Below are 21,756 nucleotides of genomic sequence, written 5' to 3'. Positions count from 1 at the left end.
AAAAGCAAGCAGCAGCTACTTCCACTGACATCACTTGCCAGCAGTAAATGCCAGAATGTAAATTAGGGAAAGGGAAGATTGTACAATGCGCAAACACTGACTAAATCATTTATACATAATTATTGTAAAAATTAAGCACTTTTGTTCATTACGTTATTTTCACTGGAGTTCCTCTTTAATTGTTTGTTTAATGGGACAGCGGTGCAGGTACAATCTACTGTAACTGTTCATAAACTGTTCATAAGTAATGTGGTTCTGCCTGTGTTGACTAAACAGAATCAATATATCTGCAATACTGATCAAAGTACATATTTTAAGCTTTCTGTGAAAAAATGTATATTAGCCATCATCTAGTACATAGGTTGACTCCCATTGAAAAAAATGTATCTTTAAATTAAAATTCATGGTGTGTCCAGGACATGTTGTCTGTCCCTCAGGAGTTTCACCTTCAGATCATATTTGCCCAACCTAGTGTGAGGAAACACAGTGTGATTTGATTAAACCTCGGAATTGTTCAGCCCCAAGGAGATGTTCTCTTGGCTTCAAAACAGCAGAGACAACAACAATGCAAAGTTACCCTTGTTATATTATGTTTGTCTCCTAACCAAAATGATGCTTTATATACTACAGCAACAATCTAGCTCACCACATCTGCCATAAGCTTATACATCTACTAAAGGAATACTGCAATTAGATTATCATCTTCTGCTAAGAGCTTAATGCAATCTTCTAATACAAATAAGAAGTCGTTGATCACAGGGTTTCCAACACGAAAGAATGCAGGCTGTACTGCTGCTAGATAACACAGAAAGCAACCTAAGCTGAAATTCTCCTCTGCATGCCAACACACATATATTTAAAGAAAGTGATGTATTATGGGTATTTATTTTCAGACACAGAACAAGAAACTACATTCAGTTGTAGAATAAGGCTGTTATTTTGCTGGCAAACCTCCCGCTCTAGCACGTGAGCAAATACAAACATCATAAATCTAGCACCTAAATAAAATGTACCATGTGCTTCTCCATAAGTTCTTATATGTGTTAATTTACACGTTTCTTTAGTGCTGACACTTTGAATTCATTACTAATGTTTTGCGCATTGCAGATCTGTACTTCACTGGAAGTTCTTACCTTGCAGCATCCAGTAGCTCCTTATTGCCAGGACAATGTAAAATCCCTTCCCCAACACCACTACAGGGAGTGCAGAATTATTAGGCAAGTTGTATTTTTGAGGAATAATTTTATTATTGAACAACAACCATGTTCTCAATTAACCCAAAAAACTCATTAATATCAAAGCTGAATATTTTTGAAAGTAGTTTTTAGTTTGTTTTTAGTTTTAGCCATTTTAGGGGGATATCTGTGTGTGCAGGTGACTATTACTGTGCATAATTATTAGGCAACTTAACAAAAAACAAATATATACCCATGTCTATTATTTATTTTTACCAGTGAAACCAATATAACATCTCAACATTCACAAATATACATTTCTGACATTCAAAAACAAAACAAAAACAAATCAGTGACCAATATAGCTACCTTTATTTGCAAGGACACTCAAAAGCCTGCCATCCATGGATTCAGTCAGTGTTTTGATCTGTTCACCATCAACATTGCGTGCAGCAGCAACCACAGCCTCCCAGACAGTGTTCAGAGAGGTGTACTGTTTTCCCTCCTTGTAAATCTCACATTTTATGATGGATCGCAGATTCTCAATGGGGTTCAGATCAGGTGAACAAGGAGGCCATGTCATTAGTTTTTTTTCTTTTATACCCTTTCTTGTCAGCCACGCTGTGGAGTACTTGGACGCGTGTGATGGAGCATTGTCCTGCAAGAAAATCATGTTTTTCTTGAAGGATGCAGACTTCTTCCTGTACCACTGCTTGAAGAAGGTGTCTTCCAGAAACTGGCAGTAGGATTGGGAGTTGAGCTTGACTCCATCCTCAACCCGAAAAGGCCCCACAAGCTAATCTTTGATGATACCAGACCAAACCAGTACTCCACCTCCACCTTGCTGGCGTCTGAGTCGGACTGGAGCTCTCTGCCCTTTACCAATCCAGCCACGGGCCCATCTATCTGGCCCATCAAGACTCACTCTCATTTCATCAGTCCATAAAACCTTAGAAAAATCAGTCTTGAGATATTTCTTGACCCAGTCTTGATGTTTCAGCTTGTGTGTCTTGTTCATTGGTGGTAGTCTTTCAGCCATTCTTACCTTGGCCATGTCTTGATTGTTCAATGATCACGCTTGATTGTTCGATGATCACGCTTCAGAAGCTTTGCAATTTTAAGAGTGCTGCATCCCTCTGCAAGATATCTCACTATTTTTGACTTTTCTGAGCCTGTCAAGTCCTTCTTTTGACCCATTTTGCCAAAGGAAAGGAAGTTGCCTAATAATTATGCACACCTGATATAGGGTGTTGATGGCATTAGGCCACACCCCTTCTCTTTACAGAGATGCACATCACCTAATATGCTTAATTGGTAGTAGGCTTTCGAGCCTATACAGCTTGGAGTAAGACAACATGCATAAAGAGGATGATGTGGTCAAAATACTCATTTGCCTAATAATTCTGCACTCCCTGTAGATCTAACCCCATCCTCTGGCAGCCAATACAGAGCTTGAAAGAAAGGACAGGGGAGTAGAGGCACACAGGAAGGATAAAACTTTGTTAAAACCAATAAAAAAGAAATAAAGAAGTGGCTTACTTCTCAAACGAAACTAAGGTATTGTAAAAAAGCTTTTTATATGTATTAAGCACAAGCAACGCATTTCGGGGGTTTAAGTCCACTTCCTCGGGCCAATTGTAGTGGCAGGTAGCCGCAACAACCAAAGCACTGAGAACCATTTTCATTATATGTAAAATCACAACTCTAAAGCAAAATCTTGTGGTGCCTATAAATGGTGCAATTTTAGCAAGCCATTGACCTTCTAATCTCCTCCATCTATGGGATTAAAAAAATAATTAATCAGATAAGTGAATTAATGAACTCCAGAAATGGATCGATAAACCAATGGATAATCCGATCGTCTGTTGTCGATTGGGACCATCAACATTGGATAACTAGTTACTGTTATAGGCACAGCTATTAGGTCTATGGAGTTAGTAGCATGGACACAATATTGAAGGTAGCAGCTGGAGAACATGCAAGTGGCTGTGGTGTGCACAGCTGGGGCTTCTGCAGCATGTAGATAGCAGCAAATGATACAGTGTCACACTTCATAAATAAATGCAATGTAACTACATGATTGAGGAGGAGAGGAATATGAATACATCTGCGATACATCTGCGAAATGTTATTGAAGTTACCCCTTAGCTGTGACAGCAGTGATTTCTTTTTTGTCTTTCTCTGGACAGTTCACCAATCAAGTACTTGTAAACGGTAACCACTATCAGGCAAAGCAGAACTCAGGCAAGCTAGTCAAAAAGGGTTACATGTGCTGCCTGGTTAGAACATTTGAGTCAATCTCCGGTGGCTGTTTAGCCTAAAGGCCACTTTATCAATGTATTAATAAATAGGATTTAAAAAGAAAAATTGGAGTCCTAATTTAGCAAACTGTACAATCAAGAAATAACTTGCACACATACCTAATTATAACAACAACAAAAGATGTAGAAGCTCAGCAGGATGTGCCAGAACAATGCTGGCGCAAGTGATTTATAGGTACTGGGGGCTTCCTCCAGCCCTCCAGCATACCCGTTTTAAAGGGAACCTGAAGTGAGAGGAATGACAGGCTGTCATGCTGAGTTTTTGGCTTTAGTTATTTTCGAGTCACACACCTGCAACAAGGAGGAGTCAGAGCAGAGCCAAAGCATGTGATATGTATGCTCCTTCATTGACCTAAAGAGAAACCGTAACCAAGAATTGAACTTCATCCCAATCAGTAGCTGATACCCCTTTCCCATGAGAAATCTTTGCCTTTTCTCAAACTAATAATCAGGGGGCTCTGTATGGCGAATACTGTGGTGAAACCCCTCCCACAGTGTGATGTCAGGACCATGGTCCTGACAGTTTCCTGTCTGTGAACCTCATTGCATTGTGGGAAATAACAGCTGTTTGCAACTGCCAAAAAAAGCAAGCAGCATTTTCTTCCACTGACATCACCTGCCAGCAGTAAAAATGTCACCATGTGGTGAATGTCAAAATGTAAATCAGGTAGAGGAAAGATTTTACAATGGGCAAACACTGCCTAAATCATTTATACATAATTATTGCAAAAATGAAGCACTTTTTTTATATTACATTATTTTCACTGGAGTTCCTCGTTAAAGAGGCGGAGCATAGGCACAGAAGTCAGGCAACTGATGCCCTTGGGGTCTCAGGTTTACTTTAAGAAATTGTCAGTGTGCCTTATTGCCCTTCCAAACTATTGCCCGGTCTCTCTTCTTTCATTCTCTTCCAGAAAGAACTGCACTCAACATTTCATATAGGACTATGTGAGAATATTTTAATATATGTTTAGAATGTCAAGAACTGTTGTTCAAAATGCAAAGACCTTTGAGGATATACCGTATTTTTCGGACTATAAGACGCACTTTTTCTTCCCAAAAAGTGGGGGGAAAAAGTCAGTGCGTCTTATGGTCCGAATGTACAAAATTTGGACCACATATATATGGTGCCGCGGTGATGCATTCTAACCATATACGGCAAATACTTTCTCCCAGCAATGCCCCAAGCCTAGTGCAGTCAGAGCGAGTCCATCTTCAATAATAGTTAATACTGATACTCGTTCCCCCCCCCTACAATCCCCGCAGCAGCGATCTGTGCATAGCCAATGCGTGATTATAATGTTGATAATTGCCGATAATAGTATATAGCCCACCGCACAATCCCCGTGGCAGAGATAGCTAATGCAGAGCGCCGATAAAAGTATATAGCCCACCGCACAATCCCCGTGGCAGAGATAGCTAATGCAGAGCGCAGCAGAAGCTGTTAATTACCTATCTAGCTGGCGCGTCCTCCATCTTCTCTTCGGTCTTCAGCCGGTGCAGTGTAACCCTGTCAAACACAGCCCCGTTGCGCTGCATATCCTATCTCCTCGTTACTTCCCGGTGTAGTGCGCTCTCCCTGCTTATTGGCCGCGATACCTCTTCGGGTGGGACCAAGAAATCCAATCACTATGCATTGCAGGGCTGGCAGCCAATCAGGATTGGCTGCCAGCCCTGCAATGCATAGTGATTGGATTTCTTGGTCCCACCCGAAGAGGTATCGCGGCCAATAAGCAGGGAGAGCGCACTACACCGGGAAGTAACGAGGAGATAGGATATGCAGCGCACCGGGGCTGTGTTTGACAGCGTTACACTGCACCGGCTGAAAACCGAAGAGAAGATGGAGGACGCGCCAGCTAGATAGGTAATTAACAGCTTCTGCTGCGCTCTGCATTAGCTATCTCTGCCACGGGGATTGTGCGGTGGGCTATATACTATTATCAGCAATTATCAGCATTATACTAATCACGCATTGGCTATGCACAGATCGCTGCTGCGGGGATGGTAGGGGGGAACAGGTGTCAGCATTAACTTTGATTGAGGTTGGACGTGCTGGCTGAATTATGGATCGCTGCAGCGGGGATTGTGCAGGGGACCGGGTGTTATATGCAGATTGTCAGCATTAGCTTTTATCCTTCGACATCGTTGTCTGCAGGGTACTGTCATGCCTTGGGAGGAGATGGAGGAAGGGCAGCTGTGTGCATAAAATACAGGGTGAAGCTTCTGCTGCATCATTCTGGGCAGATCTACTCCACACTAAGCACCTCATTAACCATTTGTACTCCACATTTTCTCACTGTGAGACACAGAAATGATCCCCAAGGCTGTCTATTTACGTAAATCTCCCTCATTCCGGAATTGTCATTCCCTTCACATCTGTAGCTAGAGTTGAAGGGATTCGTTTTTCAGGGATTAGTGTAGCTGGTAGGGGCAGCAGGAATTGGTGTAGCTGAGCAGTGTAGCTTAGATAGACAGCTTGGGGAGGAAGCTTCACAAGATGCCCCTGCAGCATAGATGCAACCAGGTTTAGTATCTTTTCTTTTTTTCCCTAGATTTTATCCTCTAAACATAGGTGCGTCTTATGGTCCAGAGCGTCTTATAGTCCGAAAAATACGGTACACTGTTAAGCCAAAACATTAACACTGACTACCTAGTACTGTGTATGCTCCACTTACGCTGCTAAAAAAGTTCTGAGCCATGGAGGCATGGACTACACTAGAACTCGGGGGTATCTGACACTAAGATGTTAGCAAAAGCTGTTTAAAGTTCTGTAAGTTGCAAGGTGGGACTCTGATTGGACTTGCTGTCTCATCTGCAGCAATTTGGCATTCATTGTGCCTTCTGACAACTTTCTCCCATGGCCATCATTTTTCAGCAATTTGTGCAACAGCAGGTCTTTTGTAGGACTGGACTAGGTAGGTTAGCCTTCCATCTCCACATGCTTCAATAAATCTTTGGCCTTCATCACGATGTCATCAGTTGTCTTTCCCTGGACCACCTTTTGTAAATACTAAACACCAAAAACACTCCAAAACAGCTGCCACAGGAGCTTGGACCCAGTTGTATAGCTAGCACAATTTGGCCTTATTAAAGTGGTTTCGAAAGCTACATTTGCCCATTTCTGGTGCTTTCAATATGTCATTTACAAGAACTAACTATTCACTTGCTGCCTTATACATCCCACCCCTTGACAGGTGCCACTGTAACCAGATCATCAACGTTATACAGTGTACACTCCACCTATCAGTGTTTTAATTTTAATGTTGCAGCTGATTGGCGTACTATATTTTAGAGTACTTATTTCTTTAGTTATGATGCACCTGATTGATATTTACATTCTGTCAAGCGATTTGGACTGGTTAGCATATTGCAAGCACAGTTGCATACATAAGAGAACCAACCACAACCAAAGAACTAGCAGCAAAGTCCTTTAAAGCCCTGGGATTCCTTAGTTTATATCAGTTATTCTAACAAAATACACAAACCTATTTTGCTAGAGAGAAACAACGCAAGACCTAAATATTCTTAGATTGGCTGTAGCAGAAGGTGGTAAAAATTCAATCTGCAGAGTAAACTGAAATCTTCATTGCTGTGCCTGACCTGCTGAGCTGAACCATTACTATGCTTGAATACAGAGAGAAGAAAATATATGCAAAGCTGAGTGTACAGCTGATAGTCAAATCACACAGAAGGTGGTGTGGAGAGTGTAGCTGAAGGTGGTTGGAATAGGTAGATTATAGGATGGGCAAAGCAGACAGCACTGGGAGAAAAGAAAAAAAAAAGAGTCAACAAAGTAGACAAAGCATCAGTACAGGAAAAAAGTGAACAGAAGCTGATAGATGGGGCAGCAAATAGGTGCATACAAAGGACACAGTACTGGTAAAAACAGGGAAGGTGTCGTAAATAGACTGAAGCAAAAACTGGTGTGGGCAGTGGGCACAAGGTGATGTGAAAGGAAATGGGGTGAATAGCTTACGCAGTTAACTGGTATGAACTGGGCTGCATTGTTAACACTGGACAAGCATGGCATAGCAAGACAAGACACAAGACAAATACCATATCGCGCTTTTTTCTTGGCGGGCTAAAAGCACCAGAGCTGCAACCACTAGGACGTGCTCTATAGGCTGCAGCAGTGTTAGGGAGTCTTGCCCAAGGTCTTCTACTGAATAGGTGCTGGCTTACTGAACAGGAAAGCATCGTAAGTAACACGGGAGAGAAAGAATGCCAGAAAAATACATATCTTTTCTTAACAGTATTCTCAGTTGGCTTTTTAGTATGCTATGCATCTCATCATTTTTAAAGTAATCACTGGTATTTGTATGCATTTTCATTCATGTCATGCATCTGACTTTGTGGTTTTTCATATTATACATCATGGGTGATTCATTATGTTAAAAATATCATGTGATTTTTACACAGCTCTTCATGTGCAGTATACATTTTAATGTAAAACCAACAACTTTTGTTAGTATTTGATAACTTACAGTAATATACAATGTTCCAGAAAAACGATATCTGTAGTCAGATATCTGTAGTCACAGTTATCAATAATGGGGTAGGCAGGGGTCATACTTGTGGAAAACAAACGCAAAACCGCACATAATGCTTCCCAATGCACAATCTCAGTGCAGTGGGAGCAATATGCTTTTTCCAGACACTGAGGCTTTTTTCCCCCGCACATTGTGTGCGATTCCCTATTGCTGGCTGTCAGCTGCTGGCCAACAATGCAAATTCGCTAACTGAAAAACGCTGCCGCTTTTCCACAAACTCACGTGTGATCCTTGCCTTAACATCAGCCACAGCTCTATGAGGGTCTTCAACCTTTATGCATACAGACAATTAATAACCCTCTGAACTAAAAACATACAGCAAGTTGCAAAACTGAATTCAGTAGCAAATGTGGAGGATATTAGCTTCCAAAATGGATTGCATTCCACAACATTCTGTACTGGATTCTGTCATCAGTGTTGAGGATTCCTATATAGAAATGGTCCCTGGTCTACAAATACCAGTCAGCAAGCAAGCAAACATTCCCTGCTCATGAACCTGAGAGTGATGCTGAAGCACAGGCAGGTTCTACCATTATAAGCAACACATGGATGCACATAAATCAGTTTAATATCTCCAGGGAGTGGCAAACTTTACTACTTACACCATTAAATATATGGGCTGTGCTAGCACAGGGCCAAGAGAGCTACAACCTGCAGCCCGACCACAATTCCTGCTAAAACATACACACAAGCAAGGATAGCCATGAACACCCTGCTCACGGACTAGGATTTTAAAGGGCAACTGTGGTGAGAAGACTATGGGGGCTGCCATGTTTGTTTCCTTTTAACCACTTCCCGACCGCCGTATAGACAATTGGCGGCCGGGAAGTGGACCCCGCAAGGACCGCCGTATTGACAAATGGCGGCGGTCCTTGTAGGGGCATGGGCGGAGCGATCGCGTCATCCGTGACGCGATCCTCCGCCAGGGATCGGAAGCCCGGCATTTAGTCTCCGCTCGCCGGCCACTTAGCAGCGCCGGCGAGCGAAGGAATCCGTAAATCTAGCTAATCAACAGGTATAAGGCACTTCGTTAGGTAAACAAAGTGCCTTATACATGCTTCGTCCTCGCCTCGTGGTCTCATTGATCCAGAGACCACCAGCGAGAAGGAAGACATTTGTAAGTGAGACAATACACTGCTTTTTTTTGCCCACAGCCCCCCTGATCTCCCACCCCAGCCTTCATACCCCCCCTGATCACCCCAGCAGACCCCTGCCCAGCACCCTTGCACCCCCTTAAAACCCCCGCCCCCCCCACCTATCACTAACTAGCGACGCTATCCCCTGCGTTAGGTCCCTAACTGCCTCCTAGTCACCCCTGATCCCCCCCCCACCTTTAGATCACCCCCACCCCCAGACTACCTACCTGTATACTGTATACATCTGTATACAGCTACCTTACCCCCTGATTCCTCTCTGATCACCGGTCTATCACCTGTCCATCACCCCTCAGCACCCCCACCCATCAGAGCAGACCCTAACTGCCCCGCGGGGGCAAACGATCACCTGCCCAGACCCTCGATTGCCCTCATACCCCCCTCCTGATTACATCCCCTGCGCATTGTTTACATCTGTCCTCCCCAGCAATCACTAACTGATCTGCGATCAGTAACCCAGTGTCTGCCTCTCATCAGATCAGGACTCAGTCTGCCCCGTGCGGGCTCCTGATCAACCCCCCACCCCCTCAAATCGCCCTCAGACCCCCCCCCCAATAACCGTCCGAGTGCATTGTATTTGACTGTGCTGTGATTGTATTCGATTGTGCTGCGATTGTATTCGATTGTGCTGCGATTGTTATTGATTGTCCCGTGATCTGCTTCGATTGTCCCATGATTGTTTGATTGTCTCTGAGACCCCACTTCCCAACAACCCCCACCCCCACCCCCATCACCTTTCGAGTGCATCAGATTTGATTGTGCGGTGATTGGATTCGATTGTGCTGTAATTGTATTTGATTGTCCTGTGATCGGCTTTGATTGTCCCGTGATTGTTTGATTGCCTCTGAGACCCCACTTCCCGCCACACCCAAAGCCACCCTCCCCCCCACCACCTCCAACCACCACCTTCCGAGTGCATCAGATTTGCTTGTGCTGCGATTGTATTCGATTGTCCCGTGATCGGCTTCGATTGTCCCGTGATCGGCTTCGATTGTCCCGTGATTGTTTGATTGCGTCTGTCAGACCCCACTGTGCAAGTGCAGTAGTACCCCCGTCGCAGCCACCAAGAAGAAGACAGGCCCGTAGTACCCATAGACTCCCAGAGGTGCTGGCACATCCAGATTGGCAATCCCCTGATTCCGCCGCACCCGTAGTACCCCCTTTCACTGCCCAGTCCGGAGTCCAGGTGGCGACAGCTCATCTAGGAACGGCCCTAGACTTTTTGCAGCTGTTCATCACCCAGGTTCTCTTGGACTTAATTGTGGTTGAGACCAACCGTAAAGCCACACAATTCATCACCGAGCACCCGGAGAGCAGCTATGCCCAGCCTTTCCGGTGGAAACCAGTCCAAGTTTCCGACATTAAAATCTTTTTGGCCCTTATCCTTCACTTGGGACTAATGAAACAGAATGTATTGCGGTCGTATTGGTCTACGAACCCAGTACATCATGTTACCTTGTACCCTGCTGCCATGTCCAGGACACGATTTGAGTCCATCCTGCGCTTCCTGCACTTCAACGACGACGAAACCGGTCATGAAAAGGGCCACCCTGCTTATGACCGGCTCCACAAAATTTGGCCCCTCATAGACCCCCTGTCATCAACATTTGCAGATGCATATATCCCTGAACAGAACATCTGCATAGACGGGTCCCTCTTACGCTTTACCGGGCGCCTTGGCATCAAACAGTACATCCCAAGCAAGCGCGCCCGGTATGGGGTGAAACTGTATAAGCTCTGTGAATGGGCCACAGGCTATACATGTCATTTTAGGGTCTATGAGGGAAAAGACTCAAAATTGGAGCCGGTCGGATGCCCTGACTACCTGGGGAGCAGTGGAAAGGTTGTGTGGGACTTGGTGTCACCCTTGTTCCGGAAGGGGTACCATCTTTATGTGGACAACTATTACACAAGTGTGGCCCTCTATCAGCACTTAAAGTTAGAAGGAATCCGATGCTGTGGCACTGCGCGGCCTAGTCGCCAGGGCTTCCCCCAACGGCTCGTTACCACCAGACTTGAACGGGGGCAGAGGGCCGCCTTGCGTACTGACGACCTGCTCGCGGTGAAATGGAGGGACAAGAGGGACGTTTACTTTCTGTCCACCATTCACACAGACACGACAGTCCAAATTCAACGGGCAACTGCGGTCATTGAAAAGCCCCTTGTCGTTCACGAATATAATGTCAACATGGGAGGGGTGGACTTCAATGACCAAAAGTTAGCGCCCTATTTAGTTTCCCGGAAAACAAGACGCTGGTATAAGAAAGTGTCTTTTTATCTGATTCAATTGGCAGTTTACAACAGCTTTGTTCTCTACAGTAAGGCTGGGAGAACTGGATCTTTCCTTCAATTTTAGGAACAGATCATTCTGGACATCCTGTATCCAGGAGGTGCCAGGGACCCCCCCCCCCCCCCAGATGCAACTAGCCGACTGCATGGAAGGCATTACGCCTATCAGATTCCGTGTGCCCCAGGTCAACGCATCTGAAGAAAACGTTGTGTCTGCAGCAGTGCTAGAAGAAGGAATGACACCAGTTTTTATTGTCCCAAATGTCCTGACCAGCCTGGCCTATGCATAGGGGAGTGCTTCGAGAGGTACCACGAGCAGGTACACTATTAGAACCTAGGGAACTCCAGACACAGGAGTAGGCACACACTCAGTGGTCTTTCGTACATTGTCCCAGGGAGATGAGAGGTAAGCTTGAAAACCAAACAAACAGGTAAGCATAAAAGTCGGAAGAAGGATCGGTTTCCATGCTTGATATTGCTGATCTGTCCTGGGTTGGCGACATAAGACGGCATGTTTGAATTTCCCTTGAGTGTGGACACCCCCGGTTTATATGCGATTTACTTTGGGCCTATGATGATGCTTTAATGCCACACAGAGTCATCTCTATTGGCAGGCATATTGCTGTATACTACAGGCATAATGCTGTATACTAAAGTTCTGAGGCTCAGTCACATAAGTTGGTGGCTCACCCTAAGTGCAGGGTGGCACGGGGTGTCTCTCTCCTGAGGTTATCACTGCCATTGATGTGGAGCAAGGTATGTTTGCCGTTCATTTTTCCTTTCAGCCCAGAGTGCATTACCTGTATACCCAATATAAGGAGTATAGCAGAAACTCCTAATACTGGCCATACATGTAATGATTGCAGAGACCCTAAAATGCCAGGACAGACTCCACAAATTACCCCATTTTGGAAAGAGGACACCTTAAAGTATTATGTGAGGTGCACAGTGAGTTCATAGAAGATTTTAGTTTTTGTCACAAGTTAGCAGAATTTTTTTTTTTTTTTACAAAGTGTCATTTTCCGTTAACTTGTGACAAAAAATAAAATTTTCAATGACCTCACCATTCCCCTCATGGAATACCTTGTTGTGTATTCTTTCCAAAATGGGGTCATTTGTGGGGTTTGTTAACTGTCCTGGCAAGTGGGCGGGGTGCTAAATTTTGAGCACCCCTGTACAGCCTAAAGGTACTCATTGGACTCTGGGCCCCTTAGCGCAGTTAGGGTGCAAAAAAGTGCCACACATGTGGTATTGCCGTACTCGGGAGAATAAGTACAATGTGTTTTGTGGTGTATTTTTAAACATACCCATGCTGGGTGGGAGAAATACCTCTGTAAATGACAATCTTTTGATTTTTTTACACACAATTGTTCGTTTACAGAGTTATTTCTCCCACCCAGCATGGGTATGTGTAAAATACACCCCAAAACACATTGTACTACTTCTCCCAAGTACGGCGATACCACGTGTGGCACTTTTTTGCACCCTAACTGCGCTAAGGGGACCAAAGTCCAATGAGTACCTTTAGGATTTCACAGGTCATTTTGAGAAATTTCGTTTCAAGACTACTCCTCACGGTTTAGGGCCCCTAAAATGCCAGGACAGTATAGAAACCCCACAAATTACTCCATTTTAGAAAGAAGACACCCCAAGGTATTCTGTTAGGAGGATGGTGAGTTCATAGAAGAAGATTTTATTTTTTGTCACAAGTTAGCGGAAATTGATTTTTATAGGTTTTTTTCACAAAATGTCATTTTCCGCTAACTTGTGACAAAAAATAAAATCTTCTATGAACTCACCGTACTACTAACAGAATACCTTGGGGTGTCTTCTTTCTAAAATGGGGTCATTTGTGGGGTTCCTATACTGTCCTGGCATTTTAGGGGCCCTAAACCGTGAGGAGTAGTCTTGAAACGAAATTTCTCAAAAAGACCTGTGAAATCCTAAAGGTACTCATTCGACTTTGGGCCCCTTAGCGCAGTTAGGGTGCAAAAAAATGCCACACATGTGGTATTGCCGTACTCGGGAGAAGTAGTATAATGTGTTTTGGGGTGTATTTTCACACATACCCATGCTGGGTGGGAGAAATACCTCTGTAAATGACAATCTGTTGATTTTTTTTACACACAATTGTCCATTTACAGAGTTATTTCTCCCACCCAGCATGGGTATGTGTAAAAATACACCCCAAAACACATTGTACTACTTCTCCAGAGTATGGCGATACCACATGTGTGGCACTTTTTTGCACCCTAACTGCGCTAAGGGGCCCAAAGTCCAATGAGTACCTTTAGGATTTCACAGGTCATTTTGCGACATTTGGTTTTAAGATTACTCCTCACGGTTTAGGGCCCCTAAAATGCCAGGACAGTATAGGAACCCCACAAATGACTCCATTTTAGAAAGAAGACACCCCAAGGTATTCCGTAAGTAGTACGGTGAGTTCATAGAAGATTTTATTTTTTGTCACAAGTTAGCGGAAATTGATTTTTAATGTTTTTTTTTTTCACAAAGTGTCATTTTCCGCTAACTAGTGACAAAAAATAAAATCTTCTATGAACTCACCGTACTACTAACGGAATACCTTGGGGAGTCTTCTTTCTAAAATGGGGTCATTTGTGGGGTTCCTATACTGTCCTGCATGGGCGTAGGGCTCGTGGTCGCAGCGGTCGCCTTGGCGACCGGGCCCGGCTCCTGAGGAGGCGGGGAGGGGCCCGGGGGGCCCATCTCCGTTTGGAGGGCCATGCGACCGTGCGCGCTGGTAGGAGGGAGCCGCAGCCGCGGGGAGGGCAGCCCGACCTCTCCCTCCCTTCCTCTCCCCGGGGCCCCCCCCCCCTCAAATGCAGAGTGAGCAGCTCACGGAAGCGCTGTAGGCAGAACTCACCTCCCTGCGTTCCACTCGCCGCTGATCTCCTCTCTGGCTGGCTCTGCATAGATGTTGTTACACACGCAGCTTCCGGCTAAACAGGAAGCTGCGTGTGTAAGCATCTATGCAGAGCCAGCCAGAGAGGAGATCAGCTGCGATTGGATCCAGGGACGGAGGTGAGTTCTGCCTACAGCGCTTCCGTGAGCTGCTCACTCTGCATTTGAGGGGGGGGGGCCCCGGGGAGAGGAAGGGAGGGAGAGGTCGGGCTGCCCTCCCCGCGGCTGTGGTCCCCCCCTCCATTATGGGGACGGGGCACCTACCTACCTGCTCTATCCTGGGGGGCACCTACCTAATCTAACCTATACTGGGGGGCAGCTACCTAATCTATCCTGGGGGGCAGCTACCTAATCTATCCTGGGGGGCAGCTATCTAACCTAATCCTGGGGGGTAGCTACCTAATCTATCCTGGGGGGCAGCTACCTAATCTATCCTGGGGGGCACCTACCTAATCTAACCTATACTGGAGGGCAGCTACCTAATCTATCCTGGGGGGCACCTACCTAATCTAACCTATACTGGGGGGCACCTACCTAATCTATCCTGGGGGGCAGCTACCTAATCTATTCTGGGGGGCAGCTACCTAATCTAACTTATACTGGGGGGTACCTACCTAATCTATCCTGGGGGCAGCTACCTAATCTATCCTGGGGGGCAGCTACCTAATCCTGGGGGGCAGCTACCTAATCTATCCTGGGGGGCAGCTACCTAATCTATCCTGGGGGGCACCTACCTATTCTAACCTAATCCTGGGGGGCAGCTACCTAATCTATCCTGGGGGGCAGCTACCTAATCTATCCTGGGGGGCAGCTACCTAATCTATCCTGGGGGGCAGCTACCTAATCTATCCTGGGGGGCAGCTACCTAATCTAATCTATCCTGGGGGGCAGCTACCTAATCTATCCTGGGGGGCAGCTACCTAATCTATCCTGGGGGGCAGCTACCTAATCTATCCTGGGGGGCAGCTACCTCATCTAACCTATACTAGGGGGCACCAACCTAATCTAATTTATACTGGGGGCACCTACCTATCTAACCTATACTGGGGGCACTTACTTATCTAACCTGTATTGGGGGCACCTAGCTAGCCTATACAGGTGGCAACTAAACTGGCTACCTATATTGGAGGCACCTACCTAACTAACCTATACTGGGGGCACCTACCTATCTAACCTACGCTGGGGGCAACTATTCTGGCTACATATATTAGAGGCACCCACCTAGCTAACCTGTACTGGGGGCACCTATCTATCTAACTTATACCGGCGGCGCCTGCCTATCTCACCTATACCGGGGGCAACTATACTGGCTTACCTATGCCTGACTACCTATACTGGGGGTACCTATAGCTGGCTATAGGGATTTTGATATGTGTGTGCATCCGTCGGGTGTTGCCGGGGGAGGGGGGGCTGTTGTTGCCGGGGGGGGGGGCCCACATCCAGATTCCGCATCGGGGCCCAGAGGTTTGTAGCTACGCCACTGCTGTCCTGGCATTTTAGGGGCCCTAAACCGTGAGGAGTAGTCTTGAAATGAAATTTCTCAAAATGACCTGTGAAATTCTAAAGGTACTCATTGGACTTTGGGCCCCTTAGCGCAGTTAGGGTGCAAAAAAGTGCCACACATGTGGTATCGCCATACTCGGGAGAAGTAGTACAATGTGTTTTGGGGTGTATTTTTACACATACCCATGCTGGGTGGGAGAAATACCTCTGTAAATGACAATCTTTTGATTTTTTTTACACACAATTGTCCATTTACAGAGTTATTTCTCCCACCCAGCATGGGTATGTGTAAAATACACCCCAAAACACATTGTACTACTTCTCCCGAGTACGGCGATACCACATGTGTGGCACTTTTTGCAGCCTAACTGCACTAAGGGGTCCAAAGTCCAATGAGCACCTTTAGGCTTTACAGGGGTGCTTACAATTTAGCACTCCCTAAAATGTCAGGACAGTAAACACACCCCACAAATGACCCCATTTTGGAAAGTAGACACTTCAAGGTATTCAGAGAGGGGCATGGTGAGTCTGTGGCAGATTTCATTTTTTTTTTTGTCGCAAGTTAGAAGAAATGGAAACTTTTTTTTTTTGTCACAAAGTGTCATTTTCCGCTACCTTGTGACAAAAAATAATATCTTCTATGAACTCACTATGCCTCTCAGTGAATACTTTGGGATGTCTTCTTTCCAAAATGGGGTCATTTGGGGGGTATTTATACTATCCTGGAATTCTAGCCCCTCATGAAACATGACAGGGGGTCAGAAAAGTCATAGATGCTTGAAAATGGGAAAATTCACTTTTTGCACCATAGTTTGTAAACGCTATAACTTTTACCCAAACCAATAAATATAGGCTGAATGGGTTTTTTTTTTATCAAAAACATGTTTGTCCACATTTTTCGCGCTGCATGTATACAGAAATTTTACTTTATTTGAAAACTGTCAGCACAGAAAGTTAAAAAAATAATTTTTTTGCCAAAATTCATGTCTTTTTTGATGAATATAATAAAAAGTAAAACTCGCAGCAGCAATCAAATAGCACCAAAAGAAAGCTTTATTAGTGACACGAAAAGGAGCCAAAATTCATTTAGGTGGTAGGTTGTATGAGCGAGCAAAACACCGTGAAAGCTGCAGTGGTCTGAATGGAAAAAAAGTGCCTGGTCCTTAAGGGGGGTAAAGGCCACGGTCCTCAAGTGGTTAAACAATATCAGTTGCCTGGCAGCCCTGCTGGTCTGTTTGGCTGCAGTAGTGTCTGAATAACACAGAGTGAGCTTTAAAGATATCAAGCTACAGAGGCATCCTTGGGGTTTTTGAGTGTGTGCAGCATTGATAAAATGAAATAGTCGCCTAACTGCCCCCCGCCCTCACCCCACCTTGAATCCTACTTGATCCTTATCAATTTCGGAATCAACTATAGCAGTTAATCTTGGCTAGGATAATTTAATCAATGTTTAGTAGTGATATAGGCCTGGGGTTAGCCCATTACGCAAAGCTTTTGCAATCATTTTTAAATCAATTGTATACGATAAAAATGATCACATTGAAAACCTGTGTATGGCCGCATGTAACGTGAGACAAGGGTTTAGGACAAAAAAAAAAAAAAAAGTACTTACTCAGACTACTTAATTGTCTAATAATATTTGCCAAAGAAATATTAGTTACACATTCCAGTTCATTCTTGATCCCTCTTGGAAGGGCAGTGTGGCAGAGGTGCCTTGGGTCTATGTTTCTTTTAACGAGCGGCATTCTTGATTAAATCACGATCTCTCTTACCTGGAAGAAAGGAAACGATATGTATGTTATTACATATACAACACCTCAAGTCAGAGATGCATTGTGTGCAATGGGGCAGAGATTGTGTCTTCAGGTTTGTATACCTGGCATCGCAGTGACAAATTGAGATTGGCTTTTCACGTGAGCCAATGAAGAATACAGTATATTAATGTGACTGCTGAACCAGCTCAGGTACAGGATTCACCATCGTCAATTTTTTTTTAAGTTTAACCACTTCAGGACGAGAGCAATTTTCACATATCAGCGCTGCTCCCACTAATTTGCCAATAACTATTACTACTTAACATACCTAAATGATCTATGTATTGTTTTTTTTTCAGGACAAATTAGGCTTTTAGTGAGTAATATCTTTGTTTAATAATTACCTTATTTTCTAAGCATTTTAAAGGGTAAATAAGGAAAAAAATGGTTACTACAACATTTACAGTATGTTCCTAGTACAATGTATGGTGACAACATTGTATTTGGAAATTAAAGGGAACCTTAACTGGCGAGCAAAAAAAAATTCACTTACCTGGGGGCTTTCCCAAGCCTCCCGCAGCCGTCCGGTGCCCGCGCCGGTCCTTCGGTGCCCTCCGGTCTCCCTCCGCCGCTAAGTTTCGTTTTCGGACGACTGCCAGTCGTCCTCGGGCCACTTCCGCATTCCTCGTCGTAAACTGCAGTAAAGCGCGCCGCATGACGCGTTTGGCGTCATGCACATGACGCGTTCGGCGTCATGCGGACGCGCTTTACTGCAGTTTACGACGAGGAGTGCAGAAGTGGCCCGAGGACGACTGGCAGTCGTCCGAAAACGAAACTTAGCGGCGGAGGGAGACCGGAGGGCACCGAAGGACCGGCGCGGGCACCGGACGGCTGCGGGAGGCTTGGGAAAGCCCCCAGGTAAGTGAATTTTTTTTGCTCGCCAGTTAAGGTTCCCTTTAAGGTGTCTTTTTCCTGTTTTGTGTTTTTTTTTATTTTTTTTTTTGCTTTCTCTTTGTACACCATCAATGATTACAAAACCTTATATGCAAAAATAACAGTAATATACCCTCATGGCATACATATTTGAAAAGCCAAGTTCCTAAGGTAACAATATAGTTCTCTTTTATATTCTTTCACTTTGTTTTCATTTTACAAGTCTTGGTTTTGGTACAGAATATACAACATTTTTATTGCGTTTGATTCAGTTTTGTTACTAAAAAGAATACCCAAGACATAACCCGTAACCCTAAAATCTATTATACTACTTGTTACGGTTAAAATGTTACCCCATATGTCTTGTGTAGCTATACTAAAACTTCCCAAGTTTGATTATAATTTTGAAAATTAATTTTTATGCTGGATTGAGTTTGTCCCTACCCATTTCTCATGTGATGGGAGTCCAAGCTTTAAAACACACCAAAATGTATTCTACAACTCGTCCCGGATAAAATGATACACGTGTCTCATTTAGTAACAAACTGATGGTGCATTTTCCACAATTACACTGGACGTGTATACTCGTCCAGTTAGGCTGAAGTGGTTAAATCTGTGTCTAAACATACTCGCAAGAAGTACGTATCTAACTAGATTGAAATGCACTATGAATTACTTTGCTCCGATGATGCCTTTGCTTACAGCACATGTGTCAAACTCTGGCCCAGTGCTTTTATGATTTACATTGATTTTGGCCCGCTGCCACATTCCCAGCTCCGCCCCCTCCCATCCCTGATCTGCTCTTCTGGTGGTCGGCTCTGCCACTCTGCCCTCCTTCCTCGTATAAGTGATAGAGCGTGGCTACGCTCTATCACTCCCTTGCTCCGTCTCTCAAGACAGAAAGGAAGGAAGGCTTATCTCTTCCTCCTCGGCCTGCTAGCCCGCCCCCTCTCCTTCCCCCGCCGCACCTTTACCTCATGGAGTCAGCGGCCCGCCCTGCACCGAAGTCTGTTCCCTTCATCCTGTTCACTACATGCCCAGCCCCCGTTATGCAGCACAGGAATCACCTGTGACGCGAAGACACCAGAGCGGCTCCCTCGGCAACGTCGCGTATCTTGTATATGTGACGTTACAGAGGGAGCCGCTCTGGTGTCTTTGCGTCACAGGTGATTCCTGTGCTGCATGCGGGGGGCCGGGCATGTAGTGAACAGGACGAAGGGAGCAGACTTCGTGCAGGACGGGACTTCATGAGGTAAAGGAGCGGCGGTGGAAGGAGGGGGAGGATAGGGCTGGCTACCTACTGGGGGCACCTACTTACCTAGCTAACCTATACTGGGGCCACTTACCTAGCTAACCTATATTGGGGCCACTTACTTAGCTAACCTATACTGGGGCCACCTACCTAGCTAACCTATAGTGGGGACACCTACCTATCTAGCCTATACTCTGCACCTATATAGCTAACCTATACTGGGGAAACCTACTTAGCTAAGCTATACTGGAGGCGCCTACCTAGCTAACCTATATTGGGGCACCTATGCCTGATTAACCTACATTGGGGGCACCTACCTAGCTAACCTATTTTGGGGCAACTATAATGGCTACCTATACTGGAGGAGTCTACCTGGCTAACCTATACTGGTTGCACCTATGCCTGACTAACATATCCTGGGGGCACCTACCTAGCTAACCTCTACTGGGGGCACCTATGCCTAGCTACCTATACTGGGGGCACCTATATCTGGCTACCTGCCTTCCTATACCAAGGGTGTTTTTTTTTTGTTCCACCGCAACTATAGCACGCGATGCAAATTGTCAGGTGTTGTGCAATCATTGTAAATGGGGGGGGGGGGGAATAAATGTGACTGTTGGCCCTCGACCTGGTCTAAGTTTTTCATTTATTTCGGCCCTCAGTCTTTATGTGCTTGACACCCCTTGCTTACAGTAAAAGTGAAAATCTAGCAGATCTGTGAGGTTTTGGACTAATTCTTTCCAAAAGCAATCCCTGGAAACAACAGGCAAACACTGACTAAATCTATGTATTACTATTGTAAAAAATAAGCATTTTTATTAATTACTAGCAGACCCAAGCCTGTTTAAAAACGGGCTCTTGGTCTGTTTCTCGCCGCTGCATGTTACTGCGCACGCACCACACACGGGCGCGTATGCACACCCGGCCGCCCGCTTACACCCACCTCCCTGGCCCTGTCCTCTTGTCTCTGTGAGGCTGGGTCCGTGCTGCGCACATACGCAGTAGCAAAACATGCGCAGTAGCAAGAAGCACGGACCTAGCTACACAGGGACAGCGTGCTGCAGGGACACAGGGGTTTTATTATAGAGGATGTTATTTTCACTACAGTGAAAGGCTGAGTGGGAACAGTACTTCCTCACAAGTTATCCTACAAGTTGCACGTTAGCCAACCTAAAAGTGTGAGATCCCAATTAATACCCTTCATTATCGATACTATATTCATGAAATACTACATGAGATTGTGTTTCCATCTTCCCTGTTTTTTGTTATTTTTAGAGTCTCAGGATCGGCAACTGGTATTATTTTTAAAGGAAAAATCCATATACTTCTCAGTTTAGGTTCCCTTTAAAGGACAACTGTAGTGAGAGGGATATGGAGGCTGCCATATTTATTTCATTTTAAGCAATACCAGTTGCCTGGCAGTCCTGTTGATACTCTGCCTCTAATACTTTCAGCCATAGACCCTAAACAAGCATGCAGCAGATCGGGTGTTTCCGACATTATTGTCAGATCTGACAAGATTAGCTGCATGCTTGTTTCTGGCCTGAGCCAAACACTACTGCAGCCAAATACACCTGCAGGGCTGCCAGGCAACTGGTACTGCTTAAAATGAAATAAATATGGCTGCCTCCATATAACTCTCACTACAGCTGTCCTTTAAGCTGAATCACTCCGCTTAACCACTTAACGACCGCCTAACGCCGATAGGCGTCGGCGGGTCGTTAGTGGTATAGCATGGAAACGGCCTTTCCATGCCAGTTCACGGAGACTGTCTCCGTGAACAGTGTGCGAGCTGCCGATCGCGGCTCGCACGCATAATGTAAACATCCGGGGAAGAAATCCCCGCTGTTTACATCACACGGCGCTGCTGCGCAGCAGCGCCGTGACGTAGATCGGCGATCCC

The 21,756-nt window shown here is 45.2% G+C and overlaps 1 protein-coding gene across 2 annotated transcripts in view; it reads right to left on the bottom strand.

Moving 5' to 3' along the window:
• WASF1 (WASP family member 1) overlaps nt 1–21,756 on the bottom strand; it is a 152,161-nt gene that overhangs the window by 66,879 nt on the left and 63,526 nt on the right. For both annotated transcript variants that reach the window (XM_068231282.1, XM_068231283.1), the window contains exon 2: nt 17,527–17,686. In XM_068231282.1, the coding sequence (XP_068087383.1) occupies nt 17,527–17,659 (133 nt within the window). In that variant the 5' untranslated portion in view covers nt 17,660–17,686. The remainder of the gene's footprint in view (nt 1–17,526; nt 17,687–21,756) is intronic.

Source organism: Hyperolius riggenbachi, chromosome 4 (genome assembly GCF_040937935.1).
Source record: "Hyperolius riggenbachi isolate aHypRig1 chromosome 4, aHypRig1.pri, whole genome shotgun sequence".
NCBI classification, from domain to species: Eukaryota; Metazoa; Chordata; class Amphibia; order Anura; family Hyperoliidae; genus Hyperolius; species Hyperolius riggenbachi.
This window is presented reverse-complemented; position numbering and strand designations above follow the sequence as displayed.